At 39.8% G+C, this 17511-nt stretch overlaps 3 pseudogenes, 1 gene segment (V, D, J or C) and 1 further gene; 4 read left to right on the top strand and 1 right to left on the bottom strand.

Moving 5' to 3' along the window:
- The window catches only part of Igh (immunoglobulin heavy chain complex), a 2751187-nt gene that overhangs the window by 1325022 nt on the left and 1408654 nt on the right, over window positions 1-17511 (top strand).
- On the top strand, window positions 2008-2301 carry Ighv1-18 (immunoglobulin heavy variable V1-18). The segment is given in 1 exon segment: window positions 2008-2301. A coding segment is annotated over 1 exon segment (294 nt).
- Ighv1-17 (immunoglobulin heavy variable 1-17) lies at window positions 7891-8184 on the top strand (annotated as a pseudogene). Its single transcript is given in 1 exon segment — window positions 7891-8184. A coding segment is annotated over 1 exon segment (294 nt).
- On the top strand, window positions 12671-12965 carry Ighv1-17-1 (immunoglobulin heavy variable V1-17-1; annotated as a pseudogene). Its single transcript is given in 1 exon segment — window positions 12671-12965. A coding segment is annotated over 1 exon segment (295 nt).
- Window positions 13529-13710, bottom strand: Gm46322 (annotated as a pseudogene).

Genomic DNA, 17511 nt, shown 5'->3' with positions numbered 1-17511 from the left:
AGGAGGAAAGTATGAAGAGGAACTGTCAGAGGATGGACCTGGAGGAGGGAAATGACTGAGTTGTTAAAAAAAATAAAAGTGATAAAATATAAATATTAAAATTTACACAGTATTTTCTGATCACTGCTATTCTTTCCAAACTTCTGCCAGAAAATCCACCACTCACTCAAATGTAAACTCGCCCATTTTTTTCTATAGACACAAGAAAACCATAAAAGTTTATTAAAAAATATAAATGATGAAACACACACATACAAACACAAACACATACACACACACACACACAACACACACAAACACACACACACTCACATACACACACAAATCCCAGAAACGCATAAAATGAAACGCTATAATCACAATATATATTCAAAATGCAAGTCAGCAAAATTGATGTAGAAATTAATGAGAATAAATATCTACAAAACCACTGTAGAGTTTGTTTGTTTTTGAGCTTCTACTATTAGACATGTGTCCATCATTAAATGTTGTTAATAAGACGAGAAACCCCTGAGCTCCCAGGGACTAAACCACCAAAGAGTACATATGGAGGGACTCATGTCTCCAGTTCCATAGGTATCAGAGGATTACCTTATCTGCTATCAATGGCAAGGGAGGCTCATGGTTCTGTGTAGGTTCAATGACCCAGCAGAGGAGAATGCATAGGAATGAGGCAGGAATGGACATGTGGTTTGGGGAGCAACCAAATAGAAGCAGGCACAGGTTAGAAGGGATTTGTGGAGGAGAAGCAGGGAAAGGAGATAACATTTGATATGTAAATAAATAAAATAACCAATAAAAAAGACATGGTCAGGATGTTCTGAGAGAGACATATTGGAAGATCCCAAGGGAAACTAGAGGGACAGAGTGGAGGTAGGAATGATCATAGTGAATAATTCAAATCATGGGACCACACATAAATGAAAACATGAAGCATTTGTTTTTAAGGGCCTTGATGAACTCATTGAGCATATTTCATAGGTTCTTAAACATAGGTATACAATTTTTAGTTCATGTTTTACCAGTGAAGAATATTTCATAGTCTATACCCACATATTGTCAGTATTATTTGTCTATTTTTTTGTTTTTTGTGAATCTAGATGAACTCTATTTATAAGCTGCTGTGAATGGAGCAACAATAAGCAAGGATGTGCAGTTGTCTCTGTAGTAATATAGAGTAACTTGAGCATATTATTTGGAGGTTTGGAGCTGGGACACAACAAAGTTTTATTTACTCTTTGGTGACAATTTAAAACAGAATTTTAAAATCAGTATGTGACAGTGACTAGTATACTCATAACAATAATAAGTAAAAATTAAACATTTTCCACATCACATCCATATCATTACTTTTCTCATTTGTCTTCTTCCTTATCAACATCTGACTAAATTCTCATTAAGTCATTCAATCTTTTTTAAACTGCACTTAGCTAAAGGGTATTTCCCTCATTATCATCAGCATTATCTTCATCATCATTTTCATCTTCACAGTTCATTATCTGTAAATCAAAATTTTAGCATAGCCTCAGAGTGGAGAAACAGACTTAGGCCAAATACAGATTGAGAGATTTGTCCCTGTAGTTACAAGAATAGCAGCAGTGCAGGGCTCACAGAAAATGAATGGGATCTATTTCTTCAGAGAGTTATTGGATTTGTACTAGACCATCCTACTGCTTGACCTATGTACCTTTAATTCCTTCCTCTCCAGCTGTTCTCCATTTGGATTGGTTAGTATATACAAAGTCCCCTGGTCATGACTATGCAAATTACCTAAGTCTATGGTAGTTAAAAACAGGGATATCAACACCCTGAAAACAACATATGTCCAATGTCCTCTCCACAGGCACTGAACACACTGACTCTAACCATGGGATGGAGCTGGATCTTTCTCCTCTTCCTGTCAGGAACTGCAGGTAAGGGGCTCACCATTTCCAAATCTGAAGAAAAGAAATGGCTTGGGATGTCACTGAAATCCACTCTGTCTTTCTCTTCACAGGTGTCCTCTCTGAGGTCCAGCTGCAACAGTCTGGACCTGAGCTGGTGAAGCCTGGGGCTTCAGTGAAGATACCCTGCAAGGCTTCTGGATACACATTCACTGACTACAACATGGACTGGGTGAAGCAGAGCCATGGAAAGAGCCTTGAGTGGATTGGAGATATTAATCCTAACAATGGTGGTACTATCTACAACCAGAAGTTCAAGGGCAAGGCCACATTGACTGTAGACAAGTCCTCCAGCACAGCCTACATGGAGCTCCGCAGCCTGACATCTGAGGACACTGCAGTCTATTACTGTGCAAGACACAGTGCTACAAACACATCCTGAGTGTGTCAGAAACCTTGGAGGTGCAGCAAGCTCCCTTGGGACTGACAAGACTTAGAGAAGAGTCGCTTGCAGACTTGCTTAGATGCAGTCATTTGAATAGTATGTTTTTGTGTCTATTTCTTAAAGACCTATTGTGCTTTTTCAGTTTTTCAGAAGAAAATCAATGAATTACATGCAGTTTACTAGGATGTCGCTGGAGTACCCCATGCCTTGTCAATATGGTTAACAGTGAACACTTTCATTGACATATTTCTTCTTTCACAAAACAACAAAAAAGAAAAAATGTGATTATGCATGATAAAAGTATGTTTTTATTGTGTAAAAGACTTGAACTTTGGAATAGCTGGGAATAATTAAAATAGGAATTTGACCTGTAAAATTCCATCATGTTCTGGATAAAGAAAAAGCCCTTTCAAACTCTTAAGTCTTTACTTCCTATTCTAACCAACTGATTTTTAAATGAAGACGGACATATATCTTCCTGCAACACATATTTTCTTGTAAACTTACATATAGTAGGTGTTCATGTGGACCCCGACTTTTTAATAAGGCTTTGAAGCATCTCATCAGGACCAAAGCCACAGGCAACACAAGATTCTGCAACAGAGTGGAAAAGGACAGAGTCTTAAATTTTAAGTGAGTCTCAAGGTGTTTTGGCAACTTGCTTATGTGGTCTGCCAGAAGTTCCAAGCTCTTAGAATATAAGAGGTATTAATATCAGGATGAAGAGCTGCAGCATTTCTACCATTGTCAAGTCAAACAGTCCTCTGAGGGTGGAGTGGGGAGGATTATAGGAGAGATGGAAAGGAGGACTCTGAGACAAAGGTTAGAAATAAGATAGCTGTTGAGGAAATGCTCCTGCAATTCTGAACTTAATATTCATATATGTCACATGTCATGTTTAGGGTTTTACTGCTGTGAACAGAGACCATGGCCAAGGCAAGTTTATGACAAACATTTAATTGGGGCTGAATTACAGGTGTAGAGGTTCTGTCAGGTATCATCAAGGCAGGAGAGCATAACAACATCCAGGCAGGCATGGTGCAAGCAGAACTGAGAGTTATACATCTTCATCTGAAGGGTTCTAGCAGATACTGCCTTCCAAGAAGCTGAGAATTTTACAGCCCACACCCAGTGTGACAGATTTTTCCAACAGGACATTGCCTTAAAATTGTTCTGTTCTTGGCTGAACATATACAAACATTGACTCTCTGTCCCCCTTAGGCTTGTTCAAGCATTTGAGTATTTGGGTGGCACATGCTCCAACACATTCATAGAAGACATATTCATAATATGTAGAAGCTGGAAACAACCCAATTGTCCCTCAACAGTAGAATGCATACAGAAAATGAGGTACATTTACGGAATGGCGAATTACTCAGCTATTAAAAACAAGACTTCATGAAATTTGCAGGCAAACGGATGGAACTTGAGCATATCACCCTGAGTGAGGTAATCAAATCATAAAATATTACACATGGTGTGCACTCACTGATAAGTGGATATTAGCTGAAAAGTTCAGAATATCCAAGATACATTCACAGACCATATTAACGTCAAGAAGGAAGTTCAAAGTGTGGTTGCTTCTTAGAAGAGGGAACGGAATACTCACAGGAGGAATTATTGGGACAAAATGTGGAGCAGAGTCAAAAGAAAAGGCCATCCAGAGACTGCCCTACCTGGAGATCCATCCCATATGCAGTTACAAAACCCAGACACTATTGCAGATGCTGGGAACCTCTTGCTGATCAGAGGCTGATATGGCTGGCTCCTGAAGGTCTCTTCCAAAATCTCGAAAATACAGAGACAAATGTTCACAGCCAAATACTTGCCTGAGTGTGGTGTCCTTACAGAGGAAGTAGAGAAGCAACTTAAAGAGATGAGGGGGTTAGTAGCATCCTGGACAGAGCTACAGTGTCAACTAACCAGAACCCTCCTGCCCCCAAGCTCTTGGGAACTGAATCACCAACCAAATAATACACATGGTGGGACCTATGTCTCTAGCCGCATATGAGCCAGAGGATGTCCTTGTTGGACATCAGTGGGAGGAATGGCCCTTTTGCCTGAGGGGGCTCAATGCTACATTGCTGTGGAATGTCAGAGTGGGAAGGCAGGTGTGTGTGTGTGTGGCAGGGGAGAACCCTCTTAGAGGCAGGGAATGGGGCTGATGGGATGGGGCTTCCAGAAAGGAAACCCGGAAAGTGGATAATATTTGAAATATAAATAAATAAAGTATCCAAGAAAAGGTAAAAGAAAGTCCAAAGTTCAAATTCTCTTCTGAGATTCATCCAATTTCTTAACTTTAATTTCCAAAGCAAGACTGGAAACCAGCTTGGCAAACTGAAAACTCTGTATCTCCATGGCTAATGTCAAAGCAGTCTTTAGCTCTCCAACTCCTTTTTCATTATGTTGACTACAAAAAAACTTTTTTCTCCTTGATTGGATACACACACAAAAACACAAACTCACACACACACTCACTTGACATACACAGACAAACACACACACACACACACACACACTCACACACACACAGAGAGAGAGAGAGAGAGTGAGAGAGAGAGAGTGAGAGAGAGAGAATTATAGTATATTGACTTGCATATTGAATATGTTTGGACTGATTGGGAATTACTTTATGTTGGGCAGTGGACCATGGAATAAAACTCTAAGATTGAGCTTGGCTTGAAACTCCTGAGACACAAGAGGGACAGTAGGAGCTTTGTCTGTTCCTGATACCAGGCTCCTGTGTTGTAGCCACAATCCACCATAGAGAGAGTTGTGGACATCAGTCACATAGAGGCAGTGGCCCATAGCCCTTCCACATGTAGAAGATCTTTCCCTTTTAGACCTAATTACAAATGAGAACTGTTAGAGCTAAATTCCACTGCCAGTAGGAAAGCAGGTGACTTTGAGAGCTTCATTGATGATAATGTACTCTCAAAATAAATTCAGACTCAGAGACTTCAGTCATTGTCTCACTATAAAGGAGAGCCAATTGTCCCTTCCTCTGTGACCTGCAAGCACATTAGTTGCAAGGATATGTTACTGCTGAAGTGGCACTGGGCAGCTATAGTATAAAAGATGGAAAATCTAAACTCCAGGTGAGTTCATCACCAGCAGGGGTCTAAGAGGAGCCAAGAATCCCTAGCAAAGAAATGTGGGTATGGGATTACTCTGTGTCCTCTGTGGTTTCCTTTCTTAACTTAGAGATCCCTATTGTGATTGACATGTAACATTTCCATACTCAAACACTGTGAAGATTTTTCTGTTAAACACTTCAAAGATGTGTATTTTCTTGTTATTTATTACATATAAATTTAGACTCCTGAGATCTTTCAGTCAATGAGTCACCATCCCAGTATCACACAGGATCTGTTCCAAGGGCCCTGACACAAATATGCAGAGGATAGCCTTCTTTGTCCTCAGTGGGAGAAGTTGCATCTCCCTCTTGCAATATTTTAAGCCCCATGGAGTTGGGAAACCTTCTGAATGGAGGCATCCTATTGAAGACAGGTAGGAGGAAAAATACAAAGAGGAACTGGCAGATGATGGATTTGGGGGGGTGGCAATGACGGAACTGCAAAAAATAAAAGTAATAAAGTATAAGTATTAAAATTTATATAGTGTTTTCTGATCACTGATATTCTTTCCAAACTTCTGCCAGAAAATCAACCACTCACTCAAATGTAAACTCTTCCATTTTTTCTATAGATACAAAAAACCCCACAAAATTTCTTTAAAAAAATGATGAAACACACACACAGCACACACACAGCACACACACACACAAACACACACACACACACACACACACACACACACACATTAGAAGCCCACAAAATGCAACTCTATAATCACAATATATATTCAGAAGACAAGTCAAAAAATAATGTAGAAAATAATGAGAGTACATATCTACAAAATCGCTGTAGATTTCTTTTTCTTTTGAGTTTCTACTATTAGACATGTGTCCATCATTAATTGTTGTTAATAAGACCAGAATCCCCAGAGCTCCCAGGGACCAAACCACCAAAAAAAGTGTACAGAGAAGGATTCATATCTCCAGCTGCATATGTATCATAGGATTACCTTATCTGCCATCTATGGCAAGGAAAGCTCATGGCCCTGTAAAAGCTCAATGACCCAGCATAGGAGAAAGCATAGGGATGAGGCAGGAGTGGACATGTAGGATGGGGAGCAACTGCATAGAAGCAGGGGCAGGTGGTTTGTGATAGCAGATTTGTTAAGGAGAAGTAGGGAAAGGGGATAACATTCGATATGTGAATAATAAAATAACTCTCTCTCTCTCTCTCTCTCTCTCTCTCATATATATATATATGAGAGAGAGAGAGAGAGAGAGAGTCAGGATTTTGTGAGAGAGACATATTGGAAGGTCTCAAGGGAAACCAGAGGGACATAGTGAAGGTAGGAAATATCATAGTGTATAATTCAAATCATGGAACCACACATAAATGAAAACATGAAGCATTTGTTTTTAAGGACCTCGAGGAACTCATAGAGCATATTTCTTAGGTTCTTCAACATTGGTATACAATCCATAGTTCATGTTTTACCAGTGAAGAAAATTTCATATTCTATGGTATAGAATATGAAACCCACTCATTGTCCATATCCTTTGTCCTTTTTTTTGTAAATCTAGATGAACTCTATTTACAAGTTGCTCTGAATGGAGCAGCAATAAACATGGATGTGCAGTTGGCTCTGTAGTAATATAGAGGAACTTGAGTATATTATTGGGGGGTGTTGGAGCTGGGAAATAGCAGTTTTATTTGCTCTTTTGGTGACAATTAAAAACAGAATTTCAAAGTCAGTATGCTAAACTAACTATTATGCTCATAAGAATAATAAGTAAAAATTAAACATTTTCCACATCACATCTATGTCATTACTTTTCTCATTTGCCTTCTTCCTTATCAACATCTGACTGAGTTCTAGCTAAGACATTAAATCTTTTTAAACTGCACTTAGCTAATGGGTATTTTCATCATTATCATCAGCATTATCTTCTTCATCATCATCTTCATCGTCACAAATCATTATCTGTAAATCAAAATGTGAACATAGCCACAGAGTGGAGCAAGATACTTAGGACAAATATAGACTGAGAGATTTTTCCCTGTAGTTACAAGCACAACAGCAGTGCAGGGTTCATAGAGAGTGTATGGGATGCATTTCCTCAGGGAGTGATTGGATTTGGACCATGCTGCTCCTTGACCCCAGTACCTTTTCAGTCCTTCCTCTCCAGCCCTTCTCCAATTGGACTAGGATCTTATGTAAGAAGTCCCATGCTCATGAATATGCAAATTACCCGTGTCTATGTTGGTTAAAAACAGGGATGTCAACACCCTGAAAACCACATATGTCCAATGTCCTCTCCACAGTGCCTTAACACACTGACTCTAACCATAAAATTGAGCTGGATCTTTCTCTTCCTTCTGTCAGGAACTGCAGGTAAGAGGCTCACCAGTTCCAAATCTGAAGAAAGGAAATATCCTAAGATGTCAATGACATCCACTCTGTCTTTCTTTTCACAGGTGTCCACTCTGAGGTCCAGCTGCAGCAGTCTGGACCTGAGCTGGTGAGCCTGGGGCTTCAGTGAAGATATCCTGCAAGGCTTCTGGTTATTCATTCAGTGACTACTACATGGAATGGGTGAAGCAGAGCCATAGAAAGAGCCTTGAATGTATTGGAGAAATTAATCCTTACAATGGTGGTACTAGCTACAACCAGAAGTTCAAGGGCAAGGCCACATTGACTGTAGACACATCTTCCAGCACAGCGTACATGGAGCTCCGCAGCCTGACATCTGAGGACTCTTCGGTCTATTACTGTGCAAGACACAGTGTTGTAACCACAGCCTGAGTGTGTCAGAAAACTGGAAGGTGCAGCAAGATGCCTTGAGACTGACAAGACTTAGAGAGGAGTAGCTTGTAGATTTGCTTAGATGCTGTTCTTTGAGTAATGTGTATTTTGTGTCTATTTCTTAAAGTCCTATTTTGCTTTTTCAGCTTTGCAGAAGGACATCCATGAATTACCTGCTGCTGATTAGGATGTCCCTAGAGTACCCCATGCCTTGTCAATATTGATTTCAGCGAACACTTTCATTGACATATTTCTTCTTTCATAAAATGAAAAAAAAGTGCAACTGTGATTATGAATGATGAAAGTATGTTTGTATTGTGTGAAAGACTTGAACTTTGGAGTAACTGGGAATAAAATATAATGTGAATTTGAACCGTAAATTTCCACCATGTTCTGAGCAAAGAAAAAGCCCTTTCAAAGTCTTAAGTCTTAAGTCTATACTTCCTATTCAGAACTCCTTATTTTATAAATGAAGAGGGTCATTTACCTTGCCGTAACAAAAATTTCCTTGTAAACCTCGGTATAGTAGGTGTTCATGTGGACCCAGACTTTTTAATTCAGCTTTGAAGCATCTCAGCTGGACTAAGGCTACAGCCAAAACAAGATTCTGCAACAGTACAGGAAAGGACAGTCATAAGTCTTAAGTGTATTTTAGGTGTTTTGCTAACTTGCTTATGTGGTCTGCCAGAAGTTCCAGGAACTTAGAAAAGAAGAGGCATTAATACCAGAATGCAAAGCTGCATCATTTCTGCCATTGCTATGTCGAACAGTCCTGAGATATTGGAGTGAGGATGAATATAGGAGAGATGAAAATGAAGACTCTGAGACAAAGGTTAGAAGTAAGAGTGCTGTTGAGTAAATACTCCTGCAATCCTGAATTTACTATTCATATATGTCACATAGCATGTTTAGATTTTACTGCTGTGAACAGAGACCATGGCCAAGGCAATTTTATGACAGACAACTTTTAATTGGGCCTGATTTACTGTTGTCGAAGTTCAGTCGAGTATCATCAAGGCAAGAGAGCATGACAGCATCCAGGCAGGGATGGTGCAAGTGGAGCCAAAATTTTTACATCTTCAATTGAAAGATCTAAGCACAATACTCACTTCCGAGCAGCTGAGAATATTATAGTCCACACCACAATTGACACACTAATCATAACAGGACCCCACGTCTTGATAGTGCTATTCTGCGCTGACCACATACATAACATCACATTGACTCCCTGGCCTTCATAGGCTTGTTCAAACATTTCAGTCTGTGGATGTCATACATAAACAAATCATAATGTAAAGTATAGTTAGTCCAACTTCCAAAGTCCCCATGGTCTATAGAGGTGTCAACAATGCTGACAGTCCTCTAGCAGTTTCTTAGAAAACTGGACACAGTAGTATTGAGGACCCAGCTATATTACTCCTGAACATATACCCAGAAGATGCTCCAACATGTAATAAAACACATGCTCCCATATATCTATACAAGCCATACTCATAAATAGCTAGAAGCTGGAAACAACCCAGATGTCCCTCAACAGAAGAATACATACAGAATATGTCATATATTTACAGAATGGAATACTACTTAGCTATTAAACACAATGACTTCATTAAATTAGTATTTAAATGCATGGAACTTGAAAATATTGTTCTGAATGAGGTAACACAATCACAAAAGAACACACATGGTGTGTACTCAATGATAAGTGGTTATTAGCCCAAAAGTTCAGAATATGCAATATACAATTCACAGACCATATGACGCTAAAGAAGGAATACCAAAGTGTGGATGCTTCTGTGGATCTTAGAAGAGGGAACAGAATACTCACAGGACGTATTATGGGGACAAAATAGGGAGCACAGACAAAAGGAAAGGCTATTCATACTGCCCTACCTGGAGATCCATCCCATATGCAATTGCCAAGACCAGATTCTACTGCAGATGGTGGGACGTTCTTGTGATGGGAGCCTGATATGGCTATCTCCCAAAATTCTCTGTCAGAATCTGAAAAATAAAAAATCAAATGGTCACAGCCAAACCCTTATCAGAGCAAGGGGTCCATGACGACAGGGTTATAGAAGGGACTGAAGGTGCTGATGTGGTTAACAGCCCCACCGAGGGAACAACAGTGTCAACCAGCCAGAACATCCCTCCCACAGGCTCCTCGGGACAGGACCACCAAAATAATACACATGGAGGAACCCATGACTCGATCCACATATGAGCTAGAGGATGTCCTTGTTTGGACATCAGTGGTAGGAATGGCTCTTGGGCCTGTGGTGGTTCAATGCCCCAAAGCAGTGGAATGCCAGGGTGGGAAGGTGGGTGAGGGTGGGTTAGTGTAGGGGAGCACCCTCTTAGAGGCAGGGAGTGGGACAATGGAGTGGGGCTTCCAGAAAGGAAACCTGTAAAGGAATACTATTTGAAATAGAAATAAATAAAATATCCAAGAAAAGAAAAAGAAAGTCCAAACTTCAAAGTGTCTTCTGAGATTCATCCAATTACTTAACTTTAATTTCTAAAGCAAGACTGGAAACCAACTAGGAAAACTCCAACTCTGTACCTCCATGGCTAATGTCGAAGCAGTCTTTAGCTCTCCAACTGCCTTTTCATCTTTCTCGACTACAACAAACTTCTTTCTCCTGGGTTGGCTACACACACTCACACATACACACACACACACACACACACACACACACACACACACACACACATAGTCAGGCACACACATGTACATACATACACATGGACTTATAACATCTAGACTTTCATCTTGTATATGTTTGGACTGAGTGGGAATTACTTTCTGTTGATCTGGGGACCATGAAAAGAAGTCTTTAAGTTTGAGCTTGGCTTGAAGCCCCAGAAACACAGAGGGAGCTTTGTCTGTTCCTGAGACCAGAGCCCTATCATATAGCCACAGCCCACCATAGAGAGTTGTGGATATCAGTCACATAAGGGCAGTGGCCCCAAGCACCTTCACATGTAGATTAGTACACATGGAGGGACTCATGGCTCTACCTGCATATGAATCAGAGGGTTACTTTACCTGGTATCAATTGCAGGGAAGGTTCATTGTCCTGTGAATGCTCGATGATCCAGCATAGGAGAATTCTAGAAGAATGTGGCAGGAGTGGATATATGGTTTGGGGGAGCAACCTATAGAAGCAGGGGCAGGTGTAATGGGATAGGTGATTTTTGGAGGGGAACCAAAGAAATGAGATAACATTTGATATGCAAATAAATATAACAACCAATAAAAGACTTGGTCAGGATGTTGTGAGAGAGCCATATTTGAAGGTCCCAAAGAAAACCAGAGGGACAGAGTGGAGGTAGGAATGATCATAGAATATTATTCAAATCCAGAACCACACATAAATGAAAACTTGAAGCATTTGTTTCTATGGACCTGGTTGACATCATAGAGCAAATATTCCATGTTCTTACACATTAGTATACACATAATATTTCCTGGTATACACTGAGGAATATTTCATTGTCTATAACCCAAACAATGTCAGTATCTATTTGTCCTTTGTTTTAAATGTAAATTAATTCCATTTCCCAGTTTCTGTGAATGGAGTAGCAATAAACATGGATGTGTAAATGTCTCTCTAATAATATAGAGTTATTTGAGTACATGCATGGAAGGGAAGGAGCTGGGACACAGCACAGTTTGTTTGTTTTTTTTTTATTCTTTTTGGTGACAATTTCAAATGGAATTCTAAAGTCAGTATACTACACTAGTGCACTCATATCAATAATGAGTAAAGAGTAAACATTTTCCACATCCATGTCATTAGTTTTCTCATTTGTCTTCTTCCTTATCAACATCTGACTGAGTTCTAATTAAGACATTAAATATTTTAATGGCTATTCCCAACATTATCATCGTCATTATCTTCTTCATCATCATCTTCACAATCATCATCTCATCAACATCTTGATCTTCAAAAAGTATTATCTATAAGTCAACGTGTTAACATATCCCAGAGTGGAGCAATAGACATAGACCAAATATAGATTTCGACATTTGTTAAAACCATACCAGCAGTGAAGGGCTAATAGAAAGTATACGGGATGCATTTCCTCAAGGAGTTATTGGATTTGGACAAGCCATCCCGCTAGTTTGCCCATGTGCCTTTTCAGTCCTTCCTCTCCAGCTCTTCACCAGTTGGATAAAGTTCTTATGTAAGAAGTGTCCTGCTCATGACTATGCAAATTACCTGAGTCTATGGTGGTTAAAAACAGGGATGTCCACACCCTGAAAACAACATATGATCTGTGCCCTCTCCACAGTCCTTGAGCACACTGTCTCTAACCAGGGAATGGAGCTGGAACTTTCTCTTCCTCCTTTCAGGAACTACAGGTAAGGGGATCACCAGTTCCAAATCTGAAGAAAAGAAATGGCCTTGGATGTCACTTACATAAATTCTTCCTTTCTCCACACAGGTGTCAACTCTGAAGTCCACCTGCAGCAGTCTCTACCTAAGGTAGTGAAGGCTGGGCCTTCAGTGAAGATATCCTGCAAGGCTTCTGGTTACTCATTCACTGGCTACTACATGCACTGGGTGAAGCAGAGCCATGGAAAGATCCTTCAAAGGATTGAATATGTTAATCCTTATAATGGTGGTACTGGCTACAATGAAAAGTTCAAGGACAAGGCCACATTGACTGCAGACAAATCCTTCAGCACAGCCTATATGCAATTCAGCAGCCTGACATCTGAGGACTCTCTGGTCTATTACTGTGCAAGATACAGTGTTGTAACCATATTCTTAGAGTGTCAGAAATCCTGGAGGAGGAGCAAACTGCCCAGAGAATGAGAAGACTTGGAGAATATTCACTTGAAGACTTGTTCATTTTGGTAGTCCATTTTTTTTGTGTGTCTCTTTCTTAAAGAACTGCTGTGCTTTTTGAACTTTGCAGAAGGACATCCATAATTACATTCTGTTGATTTATTATGTTCTTAGAGTACTCATTGCCTTCTCAATATTGATAACAGTGATATTTTTCTTCTTTCATAAAACAACAAAAAAGGGAAACTGTGATTATGGATGATAAAAATGTCTGGGTTGTGTGAAAGTAGAATTTGGAATAACTTGAAATAAAGTAAACGAATTTGATATGTAGAATTCCAACTTCTGAACAAAGAAAATCCCTTTCAAAGTCTTAAATATTTTTTTTCTTTTTGGTGCTTCTCTTGTACATTAATTAAAGCCATATTACAAATGGTAGATAAATAAGTGTACAGCGATTTTCTAACACAGATTTCTAAAATTTAGCCAACATATTCATCTTGAGTATACTCATGGAATAGCTACTGATGGAAATGGGCAGGTGCAGGACTGGTGCCTTGCAAAGCTTTACTTCATTTTTCTGCACTGCTGATTTTATAAATGAAGAGGATCTTTAACCCCACTACTACCCAAATTTCCTTGTAAACCTCAGTATAGTAGGGGTTCATGGGTACCCAGACTTTTTAATAAGGCTTTGAAGCATCTCTGCAGGGCCAAGGCCACAGGAAACACAAGATTCTGCAACAGTATAGGAAAGTACACAGTCTTAAGTCTTAAGTGACTTCTAGGTGTTTTGATAACTTGTTTTTGTGGTCAACCAGAAGTTATAGGCTCTTAGAATATAAGAGGTATTGATATCAGAATGCATTGTTGCATCATTTCTGCCATTGCCAAGTCTAACAGTCCTCTGTTGGTGCAGTGAGTATGATTTTAGAAGTGATGGAATGGAAAACTCTGAGTTAAAGGTTAGAAATAAGAGTGCTGTCCAGGAAAACATACTGCGCTCTTGAATTTACACCTAATAGGCTTACATATGTCATAGTTAGGGTTTTACTGCTGTGAACAGAGACCATGACAGATGAAAGATTATGAAGGAAAACATTTAATTGGGGCTGATTTACAAGTATAAAATTTCAATCCTGTGTCATCAAAGCAAGAGAGCATGACAGCATCCATGCAGGCATAGTGCAAGCCAAGATGAGTGTTCTACATTTTCATCTGAAGGATACTAACAGAATAATGGCTTCCAAGCAGCTAAGAGTTTTATATCCCACACACTTTGTGAGACACCTATTCCAACAGGACCACACCTTATAATAGTACCACTCTGGGCTGATCATATACATACCATCATATTTACGCCCTGGCTATCATAGGCTTATTCAAGCATTTGAGTTTGTGGATGTCATACATAAGCAAAGCATAATGCAAAGTATATTTACTCCAAACTTCCAAAGTCCCCATAGTCTAGAGTCATCCTAACAATGTTGAAAGTCCTCTATCAGTTTCTTAGAAAACTGGACATTTTACTGTCTGATGACCCAGCTATAACAATCCTTTGCATATACCCTGATGATGCTCCAACATGTAATGAGGACCAATACTCCAATATGTTCATAGTCACTATATTCATAATAGCTAGAAGCTGAAAACAACCCAGTTATCCCTCACCAGAAGAATGTATACAGAAAATGTGGTATATTTACAAAATGAAATACTATTCCCCTATTTAAAAAAAATGCCTTCATGAATTTCACAGGCAAATGGATGGAACTTGAAAGTATCCTGAGTGAGGTAACCAAGTCACAAAAGAGCACACATTGTGTTCACTCACTAATAATGGGATATTAGCCAGAAAGTTCAGTATACTAAAAATAAAATTCACAGATCATATGAAGTTAAAGAAGGAAGACCAAATTGTGGATGTTTCTGTGTCACTTAGAAGAGGAAAACGAATACTCACAGGAGGAATTATGGGGACAAAATGTGGAGCACAGACCAAAGGAAAGGGCATCCAGAGACTGCCCTACCTCGAGATCCATCCCATATGCAGTTGCAAAACCCAGATTCTATTGCAGATGCTGGGAAGTTCTTGTTGATGGGAGCCTGATATGGCTATCTCCTGAAATTCTCTGTCAGAATCTGAAAAATAAAGAATCAAATGGTCAGAGCCAAACCCTGACCAGAGTGAGGGGTCCTTGACTCCAGAGTTATAGAAGGGACTGAAGGTGCTGATGTGGTTTACTGAGGAAGCAGCAGGGTCAACCAGCCAGAACATCCCCTGCCCACAAGCTCCTAGGGACAGGACCCCCAAAACTAACACACATGGAGGAACCTACGGCACCAGCCAAATATGAGGCAGAGGATATCATTGTGTGGACATCAGTGGGAGGAATGGCCCTTGGGCCTGAGTGGATTCAATGTCACAATGCAGTAGAATGCTAGGGTGGGAAGGTTGGTGTGGGTGGGTGTGTTGGGGAGCATCCTCATAGAGCCAGGGAGTAGGAGCAATGGGATGGTGCCTTCCAGAAAGGAAACCTGGAAAAGGGATAATATTTGAAATATGAATAAATAAAATATCCAAGGAAAGGACAAAAAAGTTCAAAGTTCAGTCTCTTCTGAGATTCATCCAATTACTTAAAATTAATTTCCAAAGTAAGATTGGAAATCAGCTAGGCACACTCCAAACTCTGTACCACAGCGGCTAATGTCAAAGTAGTCTTTAGCTCTCCAACTCCTTTTCATCATTGTTGACTACAATGAACTTCTTTCTCCTGGGTTGTCTACACACACACACACACACACACACACACACAGACTTACAATATCTATACTTTCATCTTGTATATGTTTGGACTGAGTGGGAATTACTTTCTGTTGGACCATAAAATGAAGCCTCTAATGTTGAGCTTGGCTTGAAGCCCCAGGGACACAAGAGAGACAGTAGGAGCTGTATCTGTTCCTGAGGCCAGACCCCTGTCATGTAGCCACAGCCCACCAAAGAGTGAGTTCTGGACATCAGTCACATAGGGGAAGTCACCCAAAGCCCCTCCACATGTCGATGATCTTTCCCTTTTACACCTAATTACAAATGAGAACTGTTAGAGCTAGGTTCCACTGCCAATAAGAAAATGGGTGACTTTGAGAGCTTCATTGATGATAATGTATTAGCAATGTAGATTCACAGTCTGAGACTTCAGTCATCATTCCCCAATAAATGAGAGCTAATTCTCCCTGCATCTGAGCCCTGCAAGCACATTAGTTGCAAGGATATGTTACTGCTGAAGTCACACTGTGTGACTACAGTGTAAAAGTTGGAAAATCTAACTCCAGGTGAGATATTGACCAGCAGGGGTCACAATGGAGCCAAGAATCCTCAACAAAGAGATGTGGGTATGGGATTACACTGTATCCTCTGTGGTTTTCTTTCTTAACTTGCACATACCTATTGTGATTGACATGTAACGATTCCATGCTCAAACACTGTGAAGATTCTGTATTAAACACTTCGAAGATTTATATTGTCTTGTTTTTATTATTATTATTATTATTATTATTATTACATATAAACCTAGAATCCTGAGTTCTATCAGTCACTGGGCCACCATGTAGGCCTCATACAGGAGATGGTCTGAGGACCCTGTCACATATATGCAGAGGACTGCCTGGTTTGGTCACATGGGAGAAGATGCACCTAAATCTTGACACACTTGAAAGTGTGTCAGAGCCGGGAAACCCTGCGAAGGGCAGAATTCTATTGAAGACAGGTTGGGTGAGAAATAAGAAGAGGAATTGTTAGAGCCTGGGCCTGGAGGGGACAATGACTGAAATGTCAAAATATAACAGTATTTAAAAATTATGTGTTAAAATTTATACAGTGTTTTCTGAGCAGTGAAATTCTTTCCAAACTTCTGCCAGAAACTTCACCACTCACTCAAGTACACACTCTTTCATTTTCTCTATAGAAACAAACAAAAACTTATAAAAGTGCTTTAAAAAGATGAAACACACAAACAACTCTCTCTCTCTCTCTCTCTCTCTCTCTCTCTCTCACACACACACACACACACACACACTCTCACACACACAAACACACACATACTCAGAAACCCATAAAAATGCAACTCTGCAATCAAGACATATATTCAAATGTCAAGTGCAACAAAATTAATGCAGAAAACAACGAGAGTAAATATCTACAAAACCACTGTTGAGTTTATTTTGTTTTGAACTTCTACTGTTAGATATGTTTCTATCATTAAATGTGGCAATAAGACCAGAATCCTCAGAGCTCCCAGGCACTAAAACTCCAAACAAAGTGTAGACATGGAAGGACTCATGGCCCCAGCTGAATATCTATCAGAGGATTACCTTATCTGCCATCAAAGGCAGGGGAGCCTCATGATTCTGCATAGGAGAGTGCTACATAATCCAGCCTAGGAGAATGCTAGAAGGATGAGGCATTTATGGATATATGGTGTGGGGGAGCAACCTCATAGAAGCA

The sequence above is a fragment of the Mus musculus genome, chromosome 12 (genome assembly GCF_000001635.26).
Source record: "Mus musculus strain C57BL/6J chromosome 12, GRCm38.p6 C57BL/6J".
Lineage (NCBI taxonomy): Eukaryota > Metazoa > Chordata > Mammalia > Rodentia > Muridae > Mus > Mus musculus.
The sequence above is the reverse complement of the archived record's forward strand: the minus strand, read 5'-3'. Positions and strand labels throughout refer to the sequence as shown.